Here is a 19,397-nt window from a genome sequence, read left to right as displayed (position 1 = left end):
CCTAGTCGGACATTCCCTCAGAGGATTCTACAAAACTTTACTCTGGCCTCGAATATTAGCTGCTGGACAGTATGGATAGAACCAAATGGAATATTACCTATTCAGTACTCATCCCCCAGTCATGGCAAAGAAGATATTTCCGTTTTTCCTTATATGATAATTAAGTACTATACAAGTCCAAAGACGGGGCAACATGGGAAAATTACAATCTAAACATGGTAAGATTTTTACTTCCTCTTGTGTCGAAAAGTACATGAAAAAAAGATACGGCCTTGTTAGAGCCTAAATACATTTTGTGTACCTCAAAAATAAACCCGTTTTCTGTTATTTTTAGCATGTAAACAAAGGGAGAATCCAGAGGGTACGTAAGGCGTTGTATCACATACAACTTCATTCACAGAGTTTGATGATGGTGCATTTTGTTTTTGAATGGTTGTGCGGATACTTTGTTGTTTTAGGTGGCACATTCGCAACGAGCGCTCTTATATTTCAGAAGGAATCGGCTGACTATAGCGAGTCTCAGCGAATCAGACACAAGCAGGTACTGGGTACCCCAGTCATTTAGTCTCTTCTTGATGTGTTACATTTTTTCTAGGCTATTATGTTGTGATGTCGAACAATAAAGGAATCCTTTTGATATTAAACAACCGCTCATCATAGGATAATTTTATTGAAAATTAATTTTATATAAAATTAATATATTGTTTATTTTTCATTAAAAAAAAAATCCTATTTATTTTATTGATTTATTTTTGTAACATGTGGTAAACCTGGAAGTATTACATCAGGTAATTGCATAATGTAGGTAGTGTAAATTAGATCTTTTTTTGGGAATTGACCACAGAATAATACTAGTTCGAAATGGAATTTAAATAATTATTTACATATATTACTTAAACTGCAATGGATAAATGCTGAGAACACTGTAATTCCAATAAATAACAATATATGTTGTTCACTGATGTGAAAACATGATATGCCTATAACACAGGGTCCAAAGTAGATAAGTGTGTATGTGTGTGTGTGTGTGTGTGTGTGTGTGTGTGTGTGTTTATGACTATTAATGCTGTAGTGTTGGTGTGTTCTGTTAAGAATACACTGAATCTATGACTTTTTAAAATTATTTGTGGAAATCAAAGTCAATTATTAATACAATTTCCTTTAGTTACACAAGAAAATTTTCATTTGATTGTGAATGACAGCATATGAGCCATTTATGAACACAAACCCTCCAGTGTTCACGATTTGCTCCCTGATTGATTTTGTTGTTAGACTGGGAATGCTATGTGAAGCTTAAAACACTTCCACTAATGAATCAGATCTTTTTAGTTTCCGGTTCACAGCTAAATTCATTACACTCAGGACTTAACTATGTACAGACCAGCTAAGCACTTTAATTATGTTTGGGAAGAGTGCGCTTTCCTTTCTTCTTTTCGCAACTCATTCCCTCAGTAGAGCCTGGAACCTTCCTTACAGTGTGAATGCATATGGCTGGCAACCAGAGGAGCAGGGTCTTTGAGCGCAGCCCCACTGAACATCTGGTACTAGTTTTCAAAACAGAGAGGGGCTGTCCTGGGAAAATTGGCGGAAGTGGTTGGAGGAGTAGAAAGGAGGTGCAGTTAGTGGGAGGAGTGGCATGGCAGAGGGTTGTGGGAGGTGACTGAGGAAATGGAGATGGTTGGAGACTGGGAGAAGGGAAGAGAGGAGGTTGATGAGGCTTTATCATGCCTCAGATCATCTCATTAAGTGTCTGTCTTGTTGTCTTGTTGGTTGATGTGTATGGATTAAGACAGGGAGAACGTCTGACATCACCAAACCAGTAACCAAAATATAAGATTGGAGGATACAGTACTGTATCAGGAGAGTGATACCTTGGGGTATTGTGCAGAATATCACTATTAGTAAATATCACTTTCTATCAGTTACAATGCACACATGACATATTTGGAAATTTTTAATTTTTGTGGTATCCATTTTTCATTTCATGGCAGCCAAATATGTTGGTCACTTGAGGAGGAACCACAGTTCAGGTTTCTTTAAGTGGGGGTGCAACCACTTGCAGTTTGGTAATTCCATATAATTAAATTGTGATTTCATGATATACAATGCCATGATTAATGACATAGCTCTGAGTGACAAGATATAAGTGGTGTAATATATCTTAAAATGTGGGCTTTTAATTTTGAGTTTGCTATACAAGTCAGCACATTAAAACACCAGTCAAAGCAACATGCAAGCCAGTTTACTACAAGAACAGAACAAACAATAGAGCAAGAATGGAGTGCAGAAAAGCTTAGAAACAAATTCTTAGATGCAAATTCTAACTAGGTCTTTCAGAACAACAAAATGCTTAAGTTTTTCCACTGTTCCTTAGTACTGTGCACTCAAATCTACCCATGTCAAAAATCTAATAATCTATCAAATGTTAAAATAAGTTTGATTGCTGTGCTTCTTAGTAGTTTACAGACATTTTAATTTCAATTTAAGGATCATGGCTTCTAGCTAAATAACAAATTAAATGCTAGCAGTAATAATCTGTATCTTAAAACTTTGTTTTGCCCACTTTTTGCATATAGTATATTCTATAAATGTTATTCTAATGAGCCTTGTGTCTTTTGAAGATGAGATGAGCAGGGACGGTTGCTACATGCTTTGACTCTAATTATAACACTGCTCCTTTGCATCAGTATCCTGTAGGTTGAATCATAAAGCCAAGGACACTTTAAAGGGCTGAGTCGCCGGGCTCAAAGCAACCAGTGTTTGCTTGGAGAGGCTGAAAGAATCCCCTCTTTCACCCTTTTTCCGCTCCTAGCCATACTTCAAAGGCCATGGGGAGGGGTGCATGTGCTCCAGTCACTCAGCCATGATGCTGTCTCACTAGCAGAGAGCCTGGAGGTGACCGTAACATGTTTACTCAAATGGTTAAAAAATAAGCAGCAGGCTCAGAGGACAGAGCACATACTTGCCATATAGCTAGAGTAACTAGACTAGGCACACTGGGCTGTTGACCCTTAGCACATACTTACCATACAGCTAGAGCTACTAGAGTAGGCACACTATGCTTCAACACCAAATAGTCTATCTCAGATTCTTTTCTTGTCAGCATAAGGGACTAATGCAATTCTTTAAGAATTTTGTCTAATTATAATGTTTTTTTTCAATGAGCAGATACTGAGCGCTTGGTAAACAAAAATCTTAACATCTATAGAAATGAGTTCCTCACAACTGAAGCAGTCTACCCGTATTGAAAGAATGTCTGCACATTATAAAGAGTGTTTATGAAATGTGGAATTGTTGTTTAATGACTGAATTAAAAGTCAACTTTATTACTTTATGGTGTATTTTAATACAGTCACAGATCAAAGACGAAACATTTGTTTCAGTGTCTATATTTTGAATAAACTTGTAGTGTTAAGAAGTCTAGAATCAACGATTCTATAAAGTAATCTGTCTCATGCTGAAGTAGTGACCCTCACTAAACGGAATAACAAAGGCTCCATTCATCACAAAACAAGTTTGCATGGACAGACTTGGAGAATTCTGGCATAAAATACAAAGCCCATGGCTTGTGGTTAATATTTCGGCAACTACAAAGACTTTTGAATGCATAAGACTGTTGCTTTAACGTTGATTACAATCTAAGGTTGCATTTTGTATTTTACCAGTTTATTCTAATCAAATAATCCTGGCTACAGGAGAGAAGGAGAAGGATTAGTACTGTCTACCTTATGGTGATTTACCTTATGGTGTCTTTTACTTTCCTGAACATGGCAAGGTAAGTTGGAGTTGTGTGGGAGTTTAGTGCATGACCATAAAAGATAAAATCTCAACAGTCGAGTCTAATCTCAACATCAGGGCAACTACAGACTTATATAAAAGTACTTTAGTACATTGGCTCATGCCCTGACTGTACTCTAACCTGCCTTGCCTCAGTGATGATGCACTGACATGGCACTTCCCCCCCTTTTTTCTCGTAATAAGGCTCCCATCCAGGTGTTTTGTGACAGGAAGTAAAGAGGAACAAAGCAGGCCACTGTTTGCAGTACTGTGCGAGGGGTCAGAAAGCAGTGTGGGTGGGTGATGAATGGGGGGTGGGTTTGGGGGGCTTGCCCTGCAACACCCGGCTTAGAGCAGGAAAGGACCCCCCCACACACTGGTAACACGAGCCCACATGAAAGGCCCTAGAACAGGCAGAGCGTGGTAGAGGCTTGGGTGTGATGATGGGAGGGCTCCCTGGCACAAAGGCCAGTCACTCATCACACTCATCTGCAGGGACCTTTGTTCTGCTGCACTTCTGTCAGGTTTCGGGCCGCTCATTACGCTGACACATGCATGCATGTGGTGAGAGCTCTGCTCCGGCTTGGCTCTCTGCTAAGCTGCCTGATGCTGCTTGCTGATTCCTTGGTGCTGCTTGGTGCTGTATGATTTAAATTGAGGGCAACACTGGTGCTGATCACTCATGTGTTTGACAGATGTCTCCTTTTGAAGAGAGGTTATTTCAAATGCAAGTTTGAGTGCAAAATATTTGCTGTCCACGTTCAGTCTTAGCTCTTTTGAAGAGAGGTTATTTCAAAAGCAAGTGTTAGTGTAAAATATTTGCCATCTACATTCAGGTCTAAATGAGAGCTTTGGGAAGTATAAATATTTACTGGCATTTATGTGATGTAATGAATCTTGTTTTATGATGCAGGCTGATGTAAAAGTTTGGCAGGACTGGTTGTGTGTTTGCATCATTCTCTCTTGCTTTAGGAGACTGTCTCTTATTATTCTCTTAAAGCCCATAATGAACCTTATAGCCCTGCTTTTACTTTCTGTTGTTTGCACTCTCTTCTTTTTAAAATGCAACAAATGTGCAATAAGTGTCATTTTTGTGTGACTATGAATATCAGTGTGAGCTCTCTTAAATGAGAATGCACTGATGGTTTTATACAACAAGAACCTCTGAAATAAATAAAAGACTGAAAAAAACTCTGACCTCTTTTACCTAAACAGCATTCATGTAATCTGTACTTCCATGACTGCTTGAATGGCATTTATTATTAGTATTTGGGGCATCAGCGAATATGTGGAGCTTCAGCCCAGTATCATCTGATATGGTCCTATTGTTCAGAAATGTATTGATCATATATTCTGCCATGTACATAGACCACACACACTTTGTGTTGTATGACTCTGGTTTGTGGCTGGAGAGTTCATATTTTCTACCCAAGTGAGATGACCAAAGGCCATCTGCGCCGGTTAGTGGCACATGGAGCAAATTATGACAGAGAGATTAGCAAAGATTTAGAACTGTAGGCTGCTTCACTTCCTCCTACTAAATTCAACAGTGCAAAGCATCTGGAAACAATTATGCTTGAAACCACAGGAGTGCATAGAATGAAGTTCAACCCCCCCCCCCCCCCTCCCCCGTGGATACATTAGGGGGGTTGATTGTGAGACAGATTGCACACAGGGTTTGTGTTTGTATATATGGTATCACAAAGGTCCCAAAAAGAGGCTTATCAGATGTGTGATTTTATTGCATTTTATACTGCTTAGTTTTGCTGTTTTTAGTTACGGAAGTTATGCAAAATGTAAATGTAAAGAAGTATGGAGATCTCAGTATGAGCTTTTGTCTGTGCAATGAAATATCAAATTTCAGACAAATGCAAGTTTGCACAGCTTCTTTTGGAGTAGACATGAAGTTGGAGTACACTTGAAAGAACTGGCTTGCACTTTGAGCCTCTGACCTAGACACTGACATACTATAACTCTACAGATGTGCAGCCTACTCCAGTTCTCTCATCCACTCGCTTCTCTGCCAGATAGACAGACAAACTCTGCCAAAGACTGTGCCTTGTTTTCTCTTGATATATCAGAACTTTACTCATCTTTCTCTCTCACTCACTCACTCAGTCACTCACACTCACTCACTCCCACTCCTACTCTCATTCTCTCCTCTTCCTTCATTCCAGGATGTGTATGGTGCAGAGCTAAGGGATGACCAGTTCTTGGATGATGACTGCCCTCTGGAGGGTATGCTGAGAAATACTGAGGGAAGCCTTTATCTGTCTTAAATGTACAGTTTCCTGGGAAACCTTGTGTACTTTGCTGCAATATTTTTTTTACTACCTTTACTCACCTGAAATCCTCTATACACTGTACTTCAGTGTACTGTAGTAAGAGATTTAGAGATATTCATCATTATAGTGATCCAGAAACATCCTATACTTCACTATAATTCACTCCATCCATCCATCCATCCATCCATCCATCCATCCATCCATTGTTTTTATTTTCAGTAATACTACCACCAGAGATAGCAGCTGAATACCAAAGTGACAAGCTCTTTCTTTTATCAGAAAATGGAGATGCCCTGAGGAAAACTGCAAAGACTGATGTAAGCAAATATCCTCAAGAGAACATGCTGAATAACAAAATTACAAAAACAAAAATGTTGTAACCTTCACTTTATTTTGTTTGTAACAGAGCACGGAGTGTAGTGTGCCTAGTATTGATGAAAATCGGCAAGAATGGGTCTTTGCACTGTATAACTTTGACCACAGTGGCAAAGTGACCAAGGAGGTAATATCTTGTAGAGCAATATCTCTGCAAGGCTCTGTAAAGAACTGTACAGTGTCTCAAACTGAATGTGTGTTTGGGACAGGACATGTCTAGCCTCATGCACACAATCTGTGAGGTGGTGGATGCATCAGTCAAGCAGTCTGCGCTTAGCAACAGCAAAACACTGCGTATCAAACTGACTGTCACACCTTCAGTCAGCAGCAACAAAAGAAGTGAGTCTTCCTCCAACAATAAACTCACATTCTGCATATGCAACTGCACTGTGAGCACATAAAAACAAAGCATATTTATACTTTAATGAATAAAGTAGTGACCATGGTAATATTTAAACCCTTGTCAGATCGAGATACTGGGCCTTCTCTGAACAGGCGAGACCATCTGGAGGAGAGTCGACCCTCATACACCAGGTTAGCTCACCCTTTAAAGAACAGGTTTAAAAAGACTAAGTCATAAGTTAAAGAACAGTCAGATCAATGTGAACTTTTCGATCACTTACACACAACTGAGCATTTAGTGCTTTGGTCTGAGCTTGTTCAAGTGCCCTATGACATCACATCCTCCCATGCCAACAGACAGGACAGGTGAGACACAGATAGACAGATGACGTGAACTGGCAATGACTAGCAGGGATGAAAATGGGCAAAAAATTAAAAACACTTTTTTGCTCTTTATTTTATTAGTGAAAAGCCAAACAAATCTGAACTACTCTACCAAAGCATCAGGGGAACAGCATAGAGGAGGGGGGGTTTAAAACCTGACAAGGTCCATTTATGTGGTAATTTAAGTAAGTTTAATTAAATAAAATCGAATACTGTCACACTAAAGAGCATACAAATAATGTTGAACTGACTTAGAAAAGTACATTTAACATATTTCAATTTTAAATAAAAAGTCTAAATTACAAAATGGATTGCCCATTTGTGATGGGATGACCTGATATAACCTGATAAAACATACGGGAAAGTCCTCAAGCCATTAAATAAATACTAACTACACTTCCTTTCTCACCCCGATAGAGGACAAAGTACAGATCTACTTGGTAGTTCTGAAACAGCGCTTTATCGTGTGGATGAGAACTCAGAGCGTAGAAACCACTATTTAGACCTGGCTGGGATCGAAAACTACATGTCCAGGTTTGAAACAGGTACTGGGCAGGCTTCGCCATTATACATTTATGCTTCTCAAATTTTATTGTATATAAAAACACAGACAAAGTTATATAGTTATATTGCTTTTCTATTGTGAAAGATTGAAACAGTGGTAGAATTCAAAATATTGAAGAAGGCATCTGTGATTTGTTTTGAGAAGGAGCCTTTCTGGATGAGCCCCTAAAGCCTGCCACCGCTCTCACTTCACACAACACTCTTCATTCACCTGTGGAGGAGCAGGGTCAGGACAGCATGGCTCATGGGGCCCGCTCCACCCAGCAGCGCCGGTCCCAGCTGGATTGTTCCAACCCGGGGACAAGCAGCGGCCATGGCATTTCCTTCTTCAGGTCCCTTCGGGGCCGCAGCAAGTTCACAGGAGCCAGTGGGGTCATGGGCAAACCCAGCAGGCTACATGGCCATCACCCTGTCAGCTGGTGCAACCCTACTCAGCAGCAGTCCCTGCAGCACAGCCACATTAAGCAGGTCCGTGCCAGGCTCCATGATGCTCCTACGCTCCTATCGCCCCACCTGGGCCTGGACTGGGAGCTGCCGCGTGGAGCAAGAGCGACCCCTGCAGGGTTTGTGCCCATGGCTCAGAAGCATGAGCACCATCACCTCCACGAGCATCATCACCACCACCACCACCACCACCACTACTACTCATCCTGACTGCAGCCTCTCCTAGGGGGTTGGGGGGAAGGCCTTTGAAATGTAGACAATTTGAGGCACAGTAGCTGGACCATGTGACTGCCACTTGATGAGCTGCATGAGTGAGACATTTTATCCAATCTAGCTGGAATCATCATCACCTCCACATGAAAAAGGACAAAAATTCTTTGACTTTCAATCTCAACAGTCTTTAAAAGAAAACTACACAACTGTTGGTGCTATATTATAGCAATTATGTGTCATTTCCCCCATATAACCTACTAATACTAAACAATTATTTTATATTGTTTTCCTGGTGATCTTCAGAAACCATAAGATTGTCATGCAAGAAACACATGGATGTTTAGAGAACATATGTGTTGTTAATGTGGTGAAACAAATGTATAGTCATTCTGCTATTGCTGACAATTCAGAAGTCAGATATTGACTTTTCTTCAAAGCCCATAAGACTGATATTTTCCTCAGGATTTTCTATAGAAATACCCACTCATTTTATGAAGTATATATTCTCATGTATATTGAAGAATTTGCATATTTGTACATTATAACACAATATAACAATATTTATAACCTTGATTGATTTGTGTAATGTATTATTTACTGACAATTGTTTACATAAACATTTGTGCACATGTAAAGATTATGGTCCTTTTGGTCTTATGGTTAGTGTAAATGCTGTTGTACATAGTATTATAAGTGTTCTAATGGTGTAATGATCTAATGATGTAGATTATGTCTGAAAAACAGTTTTTTATTGAATGCATTAATTGTCTTTCCCAGGTTCTGAGACTCGGTTGACTCTTGTTAATGAGTAGGATCGATCCTTTTTTTGCTTTTAACAACCCAGGGACCAGAGGGACAATAATCCACTATAATCAAAAAGAGTTGTTGTTGTAGTTACTGCTTTACATAATAATAACAGTAATATAATAATAGCTTACTGAAATATAATCATGATGATGAATATAGGGGACTTAAATTGTCAAGTTGTTGAAAATGTTTAGAGCCTTTATACATGAAGGTGCTAATTTGTTTTCAGGATTAAATAGTTACATCAACAAATCACAAAACACCCATCCAAAACAAAAACAAGTATGTTTTTTAAAAAAAGTCACCAGTTCACAAAACATTGCTTGTTTTTCTATTATAATAATACATTTCCATAATGCAGTGCTAATTATAGACAAGAAATTACAATGTCATGCTGATTAGCAGAAAAAAATGAGCCCCCATTTTTTAAATAATTAAAGTGTACTTAAATGGTAATTACCTGGGAAGACATTTTTGCAGTAAAAAAGGAGGACAACAGAACACAGCTTGCTGAATGCTCAAGTGAAATCAAATGATATTGTGATATTTTCTGTTTGCTATGTATTCAAAAGAACATTAACATTTGCATTACCAATTTTGCTGTCCTTTCATTGTATTCCCTTTTCTTTCTTTTTGTCAAAGAAACACACTTGATCTTATCTATCCCTCTTACAGTCATGAATTTAATGACCCCCTGTTGGCATTAACAGACACTTCTCTCCGTGGTGCCTGAAACAACCTGTCAGATTCAGGGTCACTGGGGTCTTTTAAAGGTAACAATGTGGTCCTGTATGGCCCATGCTGTTGCCTAATGCAAGGACCATTCTTGCAATATTTCCTAAAGAGAGGGAACAAAATAAACAAATACATATAGAGGGCATAGATCTAATTTGTAATGCAGTTACATGATAACAGAAACTTAATAAAGTTACATAATGAAGTAAGGACATCTATTGCACAAGTTGCTGACCACCTTCCAGTACAAAATCAAATTACTAGCCAAGATTTCAAACAGAATGCGTGCCGGTTAGCCAGAGCTTGTCTGAGACCACGAGACAGCTGTTGCTAAAAATAAGCCCTTCTCATCTACCCCCACCTAACTCGCACAGTCCAGCACACAGCCCGACACCTCCATGCTGGCACACATGACAGCACAAGGCAAAAAAAACCCAAAACGACTTTCCTTAACCTGACAGAAAAACGTGGGGAGAAATCAAGTGTGGCTAAGAAAAGACATGAAGAGCCTGAAGTTTTTGGCAGCAGAGGGCTTAGTTCGGAGCCCGAGAGCCGGCAGTAGCCTCAGTTGCCTGTCTTACAATCTTTACCCAATCCTGTTTAAGGCCAGCTTCCTGCAGGAGTCAGCTGAAATGCTCCATGACGTGGTGGAGATGTGGCCCCTCGCCGAGCTCAGTCTGTGGAGACTGCTAGGAAGGACACCGGACTGCCAGGCTGATCTCACTACCCGCACCTGCAGACTCTGCCTCACAGCCCTGTTGACAGGCCTGAGGGACTATGTGCTCCGTGCACCAGCAACATATGGCAAACTGTTGCGTGTAGTTGATCTGACCGGCCTGCGGGACATTGAACACCAAGCTTGCCCATGCAGACACACGCTGGGCCGCTGGGCCCGCACTGAGCTGCTCACCCGCATGTGCTATGAGACCCTGGTGGCTATGCAGGCTGGTCAGGCAGCAGTGTCAGCCTTCGAGGTGGAGGTGGACGTCCAGCTTGATGCCTTTGTCACGGGAAGGAACTACGAGGCAGTGGTCCAGGCCCTGCTGCTGGTGAAACACTGCCCACTGAAAATGCGCTGTGTGGGCCTGCGTGTTGACTCACTGTCCCTGAAGAACCTGTTCTACCTGCTGCAGCTGGCCAACTCTCCTGGCCTGCGCAAGCTGGAGGTGGTGCATAATGTGCCCCTGGAGGCGCCGCACCTGGAGGTGATGCTGTCACAGCTGAAGTTCCCCCAGCTGCGCTCACTCACCCTGCCATGCCAGGCACTGGACATACGCAGGCTGGGCCCGGAGGACAGGGGCCTGCTCGCAGAGCTGGGCAATCTGATGAGCAAGATGGTGGAGCTGAGGGAGCTCTACCTGGGCTTCTCCACCCTCACGGGACATCTGCGCCAACTGCTAAGGTGAGGAGACATGATGCTGTCCAAGTGCATTGGCTGAGAGCACTGGCTGAGATATTACACTACTTAGACAGCTTGTGGTGAAATTGAAAAATTATTTCTTAGACAAATTAAGTTAAAATAATGCATAAGCATACATTGTTGTCTTGGCAGTTTATATGGGCAGGAACTATATACTTCATTTGCCTAAGAGGTAGAATTTAAACATGCGCCCATGCAAAAAGCTATGAGAAGGCCCCATACCAATGTCAGCTGAGCAGTTGCCTTGCAGAAGACCTCAAAACAATGCTGAGTGGGGTAATAAGCAGACAATAGTTAAAGATGGTAAAGACGTTTGCATAATTTCTTTTTCTTATACAAATTCTTTTTAGGAGACTTATGACTTGTATCTGTATCATAACAATTCATTCAGAAACCTATGACTGTTTGTGTCTATGGTACCCAGTCCTCTGAACACTCCGCTGCAGTGTATAGAGCTGGCTAACTGTAGCCTTAGCCCTGTGGACATGGCTTACCTGGCCAACAGTCTGCACAGTGAGTTCATAGAAAAGCTGGACCTGAGTGGCCATGTGCTGTCGGATCTCTTTCCCAACACCTTCCGGAAGCTGCTGCACCGGTGTTCAGCCACACTCACCAGCCTGAGCCTGGAGGAGTGTGGCCTGGCTGACGATAACCTGGATCTCCTCTGTGAGTCGCTGGCACCCTGCCGTGGGCTGCAGGAACTGAAGATACTGGGCAACCCCCTAAGCACTGCAGCCCTGCGTCACCTCTTCAATATGCTGGCCCAAGGCTACCCAGCTCTGAGGTGAGAACAGTCAGCATGCAACATTTCAGGCAGAACATCATATAACAGAAATAAAGTCATTTCGTCCCATAAAATACAACCACATACTGTGGTTATAATGGTGCATATGCAGTTGTTCAGGTAACGTATTGTTATTAGGTACATAGAGCTGCCGGTCCCTCGTGACTGTTACTCTGAAGATGCAACTTATCCACTGGATGATTCCACACTAATCAGTTATGATCGGGCCAAGTTCCACCAAGCCAGGGTAGAATTGGTGAGCATCCTGGAACGAGCTGGAGAAGGTCACCTAGAAGTATGTACACCTCTGTTTGGCAGCTATGATCCTGACATCCATGAGACAAGCAACGAGCTAGGGGTTTCTATGCTGCACTCTTTTAACAGTATTATAGGGACCTTTATAGACACCGTGAAGAGTGTCAGTGAACGTAGAGAGCAAAGCATGAAGAAGTAACATATTTTGCATTTGTATGTTGCTATTTGCAAGGTTTAGAAGTCCAAAACTTTGTCCTGCAAATCTTTATACTGTGCAATAAAAAAACTAAATATTCAAAGTTGTTATATGCTGTGTGAACACCTCATTTCATGCAATGTAAAAACCTTTAATACAGAAATTTAATTCTGCACTAAATTCTGTTTTGACAAAGACAACACAATTGACTAAGATTGAATGCAACATCAAGTGTGCCACTTGCAACCACGCTATAGAAACAAGTTACTTAAATTAATTGTGGGTAAAACATAAGATATTCGGTAGAGCAGGCTGTTCCAATAATACTGACTGCATTTAAATATTTACATGATAGTCCCATTTGCCCACATATGATAAAAAGTCTATCTTGAAGATTTGTATGTAACAAATGGAAGTTTATGTACATTAGTTTTTGTTGGTGAAAGTTTAGACCTTCGTTTTCCTTTGAAAATTCTGTGCATGTCTCATCTTAAATGTTTAAATGGTCACTTCTGCATTCATTTGCAATGCCACAATTATGGATTACCTTATGATTTTTTTTACTTCTAGGCATCAGCAGTGATCCTTGTATTTCTACAGTATTCTAGATCATTAGTATATTGGATTCTAACCGACTCTACTGGCTAGGATGTATTCTGTGAGTAAATCACAAAGCACTTTTGTAAGTCGCTAGATCATCTGCTAAATGCCGTAAATGTAAATTACAGAGAAACACAAAGAAACAAATGGAAATTGTCACAATGGAAATTTTAATACATACACAGACAGCACAATTGATTAACTTTATTTTAAGTAAAAGAGAGCAAGCCACCACAACAGGGAGAGCGTTTCACTCTTCGCCTTGAGCCTACTTCCTTTGCCACTCTTCCTTTTCTTTTCTTTCACGGATAACCTCCTTCAAGTAGGGCTGAAGGTAATGCACATCCTAAATGATGCATGGACACACACAAACATGTACACCAAAATATTTTCCGTTCTAATCACCTTTAGGGATCGGTCTTTAATTACAAAATAATTATTACAAACATTCTACAATTAGTGACAATGATTTAAGCATTCCAAGATGTAAAATAAATAAAAAATAAAAATAAAATCATGCCATTTCCCTCCTTTCTCAAACAACTAAGAAATTCTTAAAGGCACGGTACTTTTAGGAAACTTAAATTGATTAAAAGCCCCCCCCCCACAGTCAGTACGTCTGACAGGCTAACTAGAATCATCCACAAAGTTCCTCCAAGCAGTAAGTGCACACACTACTTACTTCCTCATATTTCGTCCACTGGTCCTTAGGAAGAATTTGGTGCTTCATGGAGAGATCAAGAGCCCTCCTGATGCGGAACATGCGGTCATTATACACTGGCTCTGGAAGCCGTCGAATGGCCTCTTTAACATCAGTGTTCTCATAGACAGTGTCATCTCTCACCAGACCTGAACAGTACAGTACGGTATGAGATGACAAGTTTGAGTACTTAATTAGCCACACAGACAGTGGACACCACAGAATGCAACACGAAATACAAATGTCCACATTACTGACCAAGCTTGTTGAAACCACAAGCATTATAGTACCACTTCTTGAAGGTGAACAAAAGCCTGCCGGTTGCCGCTGTTTTGGGAGAAGGGAGCACAATAATATATTTCTTTTAGAGGTCAAGATATCAACCATTTGTATAAAATCATTCAGTGCCACTTCATGAAGAATGCAACGAATTCACAGAAACAACTGAAGATAGTTAACAAAAACACAGATTAAACCCGCAACAGGAGATATAAATAAGTCCTACAAAAGCACAGGTGCGGAAAAACGAAGCTATAGGCTGACAAAACGTGTATGGGTTAGAATACATTAGTCGTAGAAAATAATAAGAAAGTTTAAAAACACGATATTTGTATTGTCTTAACTATACCCATGACAAAGCCTAAAAAAATTAGAAAGCTATCAAAAGCTCATACGCAATGTTGAAAGCAGTATACAGACAAACCGAGCTTTTCAACATACACTGCTAATGGAAGCTAGCTACCAACTTACCTAAACGCTAGCTACAGACAGCAGGGAGAGGTAAAGGAATACGTACATAAGAAGATACAATCTCTAATCAATATAATACGAAGCAACGATATGTAAAAAACACTACTACCGGAAAATGCGGGCAAGTTGGTCCATTTGGCTAATTTATCTTGATGGCTAAGACAGCTAGCGTTAGGTTGTACATTAGCTTGCTAGTGTGCAACCTTAGATATGCAAGTAGCTTGGTTAGCATAGCTAAGACTGGGGACAAACTAAGGGTAAAGGACACTGGTGCTTAGGAAAAAGGGGACATAACGGATATAGAAAGAAGCATTAGAAAATAAACAGTCACAATGAATTTGTCTTCGTAACAAATCTCAATCAAACTATTTCGTCTAAATCTTATTAAACATGACTCACAAAAGAGAGAGATTTTTACCTGGTGTCTTTGACGCCATTTTTACTCTCGGTAAAACAGCAAAGAACTCTGGGTTCTGGTGACGTTTCTGTCAGGGGCAGAGAATTCCGCAGACCCGAATAAGACACTTAAGGGAACCGGATGACACGGATACAGTTTAGCATCAAGCTTTACCTCAATCTCAATCGTCACCTGCTCTCTCTGACCTGTCAGCATCCTCATACTCTCCCCCTCTCTTTACTCTGAAAGAACCAGAATGAGCATGAAATAATTATCATCAGTAAACAATTTGTATTTCTTACCACAATGTTCAGGAACATTGTCAACACATTATTCAGTGTTAAGACTGATTATTATGTCAGGAAATACTGACTCAATTCTTGAACAACTCTCTTCTATACTTATATCATCTGACTAGTACTTATTTTCTCACAACTTACTTTTTTTTTTGTTCCCAAAACAAACAAACAAACCCTGCTGAATGTCATTGCCACCCTTTCTCTTGCTTATGACTTACTGTGAATGAAAGGTAACAAAAACTGACTGATAATAAACTGCTCTCACTTTAATCAATCAAACACTAATAATGCCACTTATCATAAGCAAGTGCAGCCACACAGGACACTATAGAAACATGCAATAAATTAAAGCTACTACTATCTACATGTTCACATGCATCACTACAATGATTGAAACTTTAATGAGACTTCTAACAAATATGACAAAATATACAAACATTAACATTGGAATATGCCCATGACCATCATTGGACGTAACAAATGTCAGTAATGATAGTTGATTTAGCATTTGCAAATTGGCCCATTTTGGCCAAAAATGTTTGTTTCCATTTTATCCATTTTCTGCAAAATATGTATTTCTACAAATACAATTTCAGCTCAAAATGATTTATTGATGTTAATGCAACCTTTCCCCTGCAAATCGGAGATGTTAGCTAATCAGGCGGGGTGGGTGTTACAATAACAACCGATCAACAACAGAAACACCGATGGGTCCAAACATTGCGCAAAGCTGGTGAGTAGAATATTTATTTATTTTTCTTACCTCCATATATTGGGGACATTATGAGTTTATGAATATTGTGGGGCACGTGTCCCTCCAAAAATGTATTTGTGACTATGGCCTGGATCTGCTCATTTATAGATCACGCTTACATGAATTATTCAGAGAATGCATTTTTCAGTTTTTAGACTGCTAACAGCTGAACAACTGCTTTCACTTTAAAATAAAACTTGAAAAATAAGTATAAATTGTACATATGTCAGTTAAGTTTATGATAATTTTCTACAAAATATTCTTCAACAGATCAAATCAGATGTCTTTTAGGACACACACATGACACATTCATACTGAAGCAACTAAAAAGAGCAAAAACCTCTGCTGCAAAATTTGAACCACAAAACCTCACTTATCACTACAGAGTTTTTTGAAATCGTTCAAAATCCTTGAGAGAGACCAGTGCAACCTCCGTGCAGAATACATCATCAGGCAGGGACACAAGGCGCTGCAGGGAGATGTAGTTTGGATGAGCTGGTTCATAGTGGGCCCTGCCTAAGTAGTCAAGGAACAAGTGCCGCTCTTTTATACGAATAAATTTTGCATTGAGGACCTGTAAAATTTAGAAAAATGTAATGAGACGTTTAAAGCCTTAATTTATATCTAAATGAAAATACCAACAACTGGCCTAAAATATAGTCTATTTAATGGAAAGGAATTTTAAAATAATTCCCAGGAAGCATGAAGTTCATGGAAAGGAACATACCTGTGGGAACTTTGCAATAAGAGAATGAGGAACACCCATAGTGTTGTGGACAAAGTCAAATACTTGTGTCAATTTTCTCTTATTAGCTGTTAACACTTTTGGAACTTTGGAGACGATGTGTTGGATTTCATTTTTACGAAAGCCAAACTGTAGTTCACATACCTGCGTGAAAAAGGTCAATTAAATGTTTTTTTTTCTATAAGAATCGCAACAAAAAACAGAACCCTTAAAGATAAATGTATACAGTTATGGACAGAACAAAAATTATGTAACGTCTTATTTACATTTTACACATTATTGTACCTTTAAGTTTTCTTTTACTGGTTCTATACTTCCACAAAGTAATCTAGGCAGCCGAGTCACAACATCTCGTGTCTGAAAGTAAAATGAGAAATATTTATACACACCTATAAAAAAGAGATATATATTAAACTATTATAAGATGAATCAACTAAAACACAAAGAATAAAGACAAAGACACTAATCATTCTGGAAGAAAGTGATATAGTTATCAAATGTTTTAGTGCAACTTCATGAATAATACCTTTGCATTTCCTTTTCAAAGTATCCTGTGCAATATTTCAGTACTGAATGAGACAAATGAATAAGAGTGTGTATGTGTGTTTTTAAGATTTGTTTTCCATTACTGTAATAGATATTCTTTGGTACTGCATCAGCAGAGGCTGTCAAAACAACAACAAATCCCACTCAAACATGCAATATTCTGTGTGGGTATTTCTTTTGACACTGTTTGTATACTCTGAAAAGTGGAAGTGCATGAAGCAGATCCCCACCTTTTGAGCACTGAGGCCCAGCTGCTGCTGGAAAAAGCCAAGGCGGTTGTCCATCCTCTCAACACTGAAGTTGAGCAGGTATGGAGCTTTGCTCACCATGGCAGCAACTGCCTCTGAACTGAACTTCTTCGACTTTAAATATGAGACCCTTTGACATAAGAATCTAAGTTACTGATAGTTTAGGCAACCTCTGGATCAATTTACTATACAATTTATCCAGTGTCTCAAGCTACAATGGATAACCATTACACTAAATCAGTACATGACCATTACATGTCACAGAACATCTACTTAAATAATTTTTATTTAAATGTATTAAAGAAATAATACAAACTTTTTAAAAAGGTTACAACAAGATTGATGATTATTAAAGCATGACCAGATCATGTGACCAACATCTATTTTGAGGACATGTGTCCTTAAACTAGCCACCATGTGTATCTGTAGTAGTGTAGACACACAAACTGCACTGACCTGCCTTGCAGGTTTTCCAGGCTCTCTGTGAGAATAAAGGGGTTTTTGCTAAGCAGTGGTCCCAGCTGAGTGTCTTCAACTCCGAGATCTTTCAGAAAAAAGAGTCGTGGTGACACATCTCCTTGGAAGTCCAACCTCACCAGCATGGAGCCAACGTTACGCCGCTGCTCTAGTTTAAAGAGATTGACACCTAGAAAGAGATTGAGGTCATGGTCACACATGAACCAACTAATGCCAGTCTAACATACATTAACAGCAGACATATACCTAGCTGAACCAATTTTTGTAGTGTTTCTGATTTGTCCACATAATCCCTAAGGGTGAATGTGACAGGGGGAAGGCCAGGTGGGACAGTGATCTGTATGGCATCCTGCTCACTGATTTCCTCAAACGGAGAAGGACATGGTACTGCATCCAAATCTGTAAAACAGACAAGTTTGTCAAATACAAAAGTCATAATAGCAGTACTAAGGTATGTTTTGCAGAAATTGTGGTAGATGTGTATACACAAGGATACGGTCAGAAGCACAAATAAATCTTAGGATGACTGTAGAGAAAGGAGTACATCATCAAGTTAGTTCACATTTTCTCAAATACATGCTGCAAAAGATACAAACCGATAAACGTCTCACAGGCAGGAAATGACACTTGCGTGCTGGCTATATGATGCAAGTTACTGTTCTTAAATGTTGTTATATCGTTGCTGTCTTTTTTCTGTTCAAAAATATCGCTTGTTTGACGGTGTGGTGTGGCTTGCTGATCAGCGAGGCACCGAATTCCACATGATTGCCCCATCTCCTTTTTCCTCTGTGAAAGGTTTTGATAACCCTGGGGAAAACCGCGCAGCGTTGGTTGTTTAAGGTAGCACAGCTTGGCCAGGGGGAGAACATAGCCAAGGTTTCCCCAGTTCTGAGCCTTTACAGGCATGAGCCTTGCGTGCAAAAATCGAACACAACGACGGCAAAGATACATGGCTACTACACAATGAAGGCAAACAGTGATTAGAATTTATCCTAACGTTACTTCGAAATGACACTGTAACTAGTTAGCTAACCTACCCAAGGAACACTTATTAGTCAATTTCACATCAGCGAAGAATCACAATTTAACTCACGACTCTGACAACTTGCTAAGCGTTAAGCCAACAGAACCCAACAACCTTACATATAAAAGAAACGTGGATTAAGTGAATTTATTCAGTTATATTTTTCAGCACATTATCTTAACGTTTTCTTCTGGCAGTTAGCAAACACGTTTTCTAACCAAGCTAGCTAGATAACGAAAACACCACACTCCAGGACATGCCAGCCTCGTTCTTTGG

The 19,397-nt window shown here is 39.8% G+C and overlaps 4 protein-coding genes across 17 annotated transcripts; 2 read left to right on the top strand and 2 right to left on the bottom strand.

The window, feature by feature from the left end:
• Positions 1-10,143, top strand: LOC113578439 (protein naked cuticle homolog 2-like). Of its 10 annotated transcripts, none has more exons than XM_027011680.3 (10): positions 1-218; positions 335-361; positions 459-541; positions 5,955-6,015; positions 6,342-6,379; positions 6,469-6,564; positions 6,647-6,776; positions 6,905-6,971; positions 7,581-7,708; positions 7,873-10,143. In XM_027011680.3, the coding sequence occupies exons 1-10, from the start codon at positions 194-196 to the stop codon at positions 8,379-8,381; spliced, it is 1,164 nt and encodes a 387-aa protein (XP_026867481.3). In that variant the 5' UTR covers positions 1-193; the 3' UTR covers positions 8,382-10,143. The 10 variants fall into 10 exon arrangements, with proteins under 10 accessions (XP_026867481.3, XP_026867480.3, XP_081556485.1 ...); XM_027011679.3 differs by having other exon boundaries at positions 6,282-6,379; XM_081700359.1 differs by lacking the exon at positions 335-361 and having other exon boundaries at positions 6,282-6,379.
• A 150-nt stretch (positions 10,144-10,293) lies between these two features.
• lrrc14b (leucine rich repeat containing 14B) lies at positions 10,294-12,684 on the top strand. The gene is made up of 3 exons (XM_027011649.3): positions 10,294-11,328; positions 11,771-12,130; positions 12,269-12,684. The coding sequence occupies exons 1-3, from the start codon at positions 10,427-10,429 to the stop codon at positions 12,582-12,584; spliced, it is 1,578 nt and encodes a 525-aa protein (XP_026867450.2). The 5' UTR covers positions 10,294-10,426; the 3' UTR covers positions 12,585-12,684.
• Positions 12,685-13,330: 646 nt separating this feature from the next.
• On the bottom strand, positions 13,331-15,265 carry uqcrb (ubiquinol-cytochrome c reductase binding protein). Of its 2 annotated transcripts, none has more exons than XM_035529377.1 (5): positions 15,203-15,265; positions 15,050-15,116; positions 14,140-14,208; positions 13,864-14,030; positions 13,331-13,527 (listed from the first exon to the last, which is right to left on the bottom strand). In XM_035529377.1, the coding sequence occupies exons 1-5, from the start codon at positions 15,248-15,250 to the stop codon at positions 13,450-13,452; spliced, it is 429 nt and encodes a 142-aa protein (XP_035385270.1). In that variant the 5' UTR covers positions 15,251-15,265; the 3' UTR covers positions 13,331-13,449. The 2 variants fall into 2 exon arrangements, with proteins under 2 accessions (XP_035385270.1, XP_026867476.1); XM_027011675.2 differs by having other exon boundaries at positions 15,221-15,265.
• Positions 15,266-15,689: 424 nt separating this feature from the next.
• Positions 15,690-19,397, bottom strand: mterf3 (mitochondrial transcription termination factor 3). 4 transcript variants are annotated; one of them, XM_035529376.2, is made up of 8 exons: positions 19,135-19,397; positions 18,694-18,904; positions 18,344-18,496; positions 18,077-18,266; positions 17,603-17,750; positions 17,112-17,183; positions 16,809-16,970; positions 15,690-16,655 (listed from the first exon to the last, which is right to left on the bottom strand). In XM_035529376.2, exons 2-8 carry the CDS (start codon positions 18,869-18,871, stop codon positions 16,461-16,463), a joined length of 1,098 nt encoding a protein of 365 aa, XP_035385269.1. In that variant the 5' UTR covers positions 18,872-18,904; positions 19,135-19,397; the 3' UTR covers positions 15,690-16,460. The 4 variants fall into 4 exon arrangements, with proteins under 4 accessions (XP_035385269.1, XP_026867474.3, XP_081556474.1 ...); XM_027011673.3 differs by having other exon boundaries at positions 18,694-19,397; XM_081700348.1 differs by having other exon boundaries at positions 15,690-16,597; positions 18,694-19,397.

The sequence above is a fragment of the Electrophorus electricus genome, chromosome 2 (assembly GCF_041902795.1).
Source record: "Electrophorus electricus isolate QZ-2024a chromosome 2, ASM4190279v1, whole genome shotgun sequence".
Taxonomy (NCBI): domain Eukaryota; kingdom Metazoa; phylum Chordata; class Actinopteri; order Gymnotiformes; family Gymnotidae; genus Electrophorus; species Electrophorus electricus.
The sequence above is the reverse complement of the archived record's forward strand: the minus strand, read 5'-3'. Positions and strand labels throughout refer to the sequence as shown.

What these genes read in the sequence shown, in the direction of transcription:
- LOC113578439 (XM_027011679.3), top strand. Translation starts at nt 194, where the DNA reads ATGGGAAAATTACAATCTAAACATG. An exon ending in AAAATTACAATCTAAACATG is followed by an intron (nt 219 to 334) that starts GTAAGATTTTTA and finishes TGTTATTTTTAG; the next exon opens with CATGTAAACAAAGGGAGAAT. An exon ending in AGTCGACCCTCATACACCAG is followed by an intron (nt 6,972 to 7,580) that starts GTTAGCTCACCC and finishes TCACCCCGATAG; the next exon opens with AGGACAAAGTACAGATCTAC.
- lrrc14b (XM_027011649.3), top strand. Translation starts at nt 10,427, where the DNA reads ATGAAGAGCCTGAAGTTTTTGGCAGCAGAGGGCTTAGTTCGGAGCCCG. An exon ending in CATCTGCGCCAACTGCTAAG is followed by an intron (nt 11,329 to 11,770) that starts GTGAGGAGACAT and finishes TATGGTACCCAG; the next exon opens with TCCTCTGAACACTCCGCTGC. An exon ending in CAAGGCTACCCAGCTCTGAG is followed by an intron (nt 12,131 to 12,268) that starts GTGAGAACAGTC and finishes TATTGTTATTAG; the next exon opens with GTACATAGAGCTGCCGGTCC.
- uqcrb (XM_035529377.1), bottom strand. Translation starts at nt 15,250, where the DNA reads ATGAGGATGCTGACAGGTCAGAGAGAGCAGGTGACGATTGAGATTGAG. An exon ending in AGGTGACGATTGAGATTGAG is followed by an intron (nt 15,117 to 15,202) that starts GTAAAGCTTGAT and finishes TGCCCCTGACAG; the next exon opens with AAACGTCACCAGAACCCAGA. An exon ending in TTGTGGTTTCAACAAGCTTG is followed by an intron (nt 14,031 to 14,139) that starts GTCAGTAATGTG and finishes TGTACTGTTCAG; the next exon opens with GTCTGGTGAGAGATGACACT.
- mterf3 (XM_027011673.3), bottom strand. Translation starts at nt 19,048, where the DNA reads ATGTATCTTTGCCGTCGTTGTGTTCGATTTTTGCACGCAAGGCTCATG. An exon ending in ACAAAAATTGGTTCAGCTAG is followed by an intron (nt 18,267 to 18,343) that starts GTATATGTCTGC and finishes ATCTCTTTCTAG; the next exon opens with GTGTCAATCTCTTTAAACTA. An exon ending in TTATTGCAAAGTTCCCACAG is followed by an intron (nt 16,656 to 16,808) that starts GTATGTTCCTTT and finishes TAAATTTTACAG; the next exon opens with GTCCTCAATGCAAAATTTAT.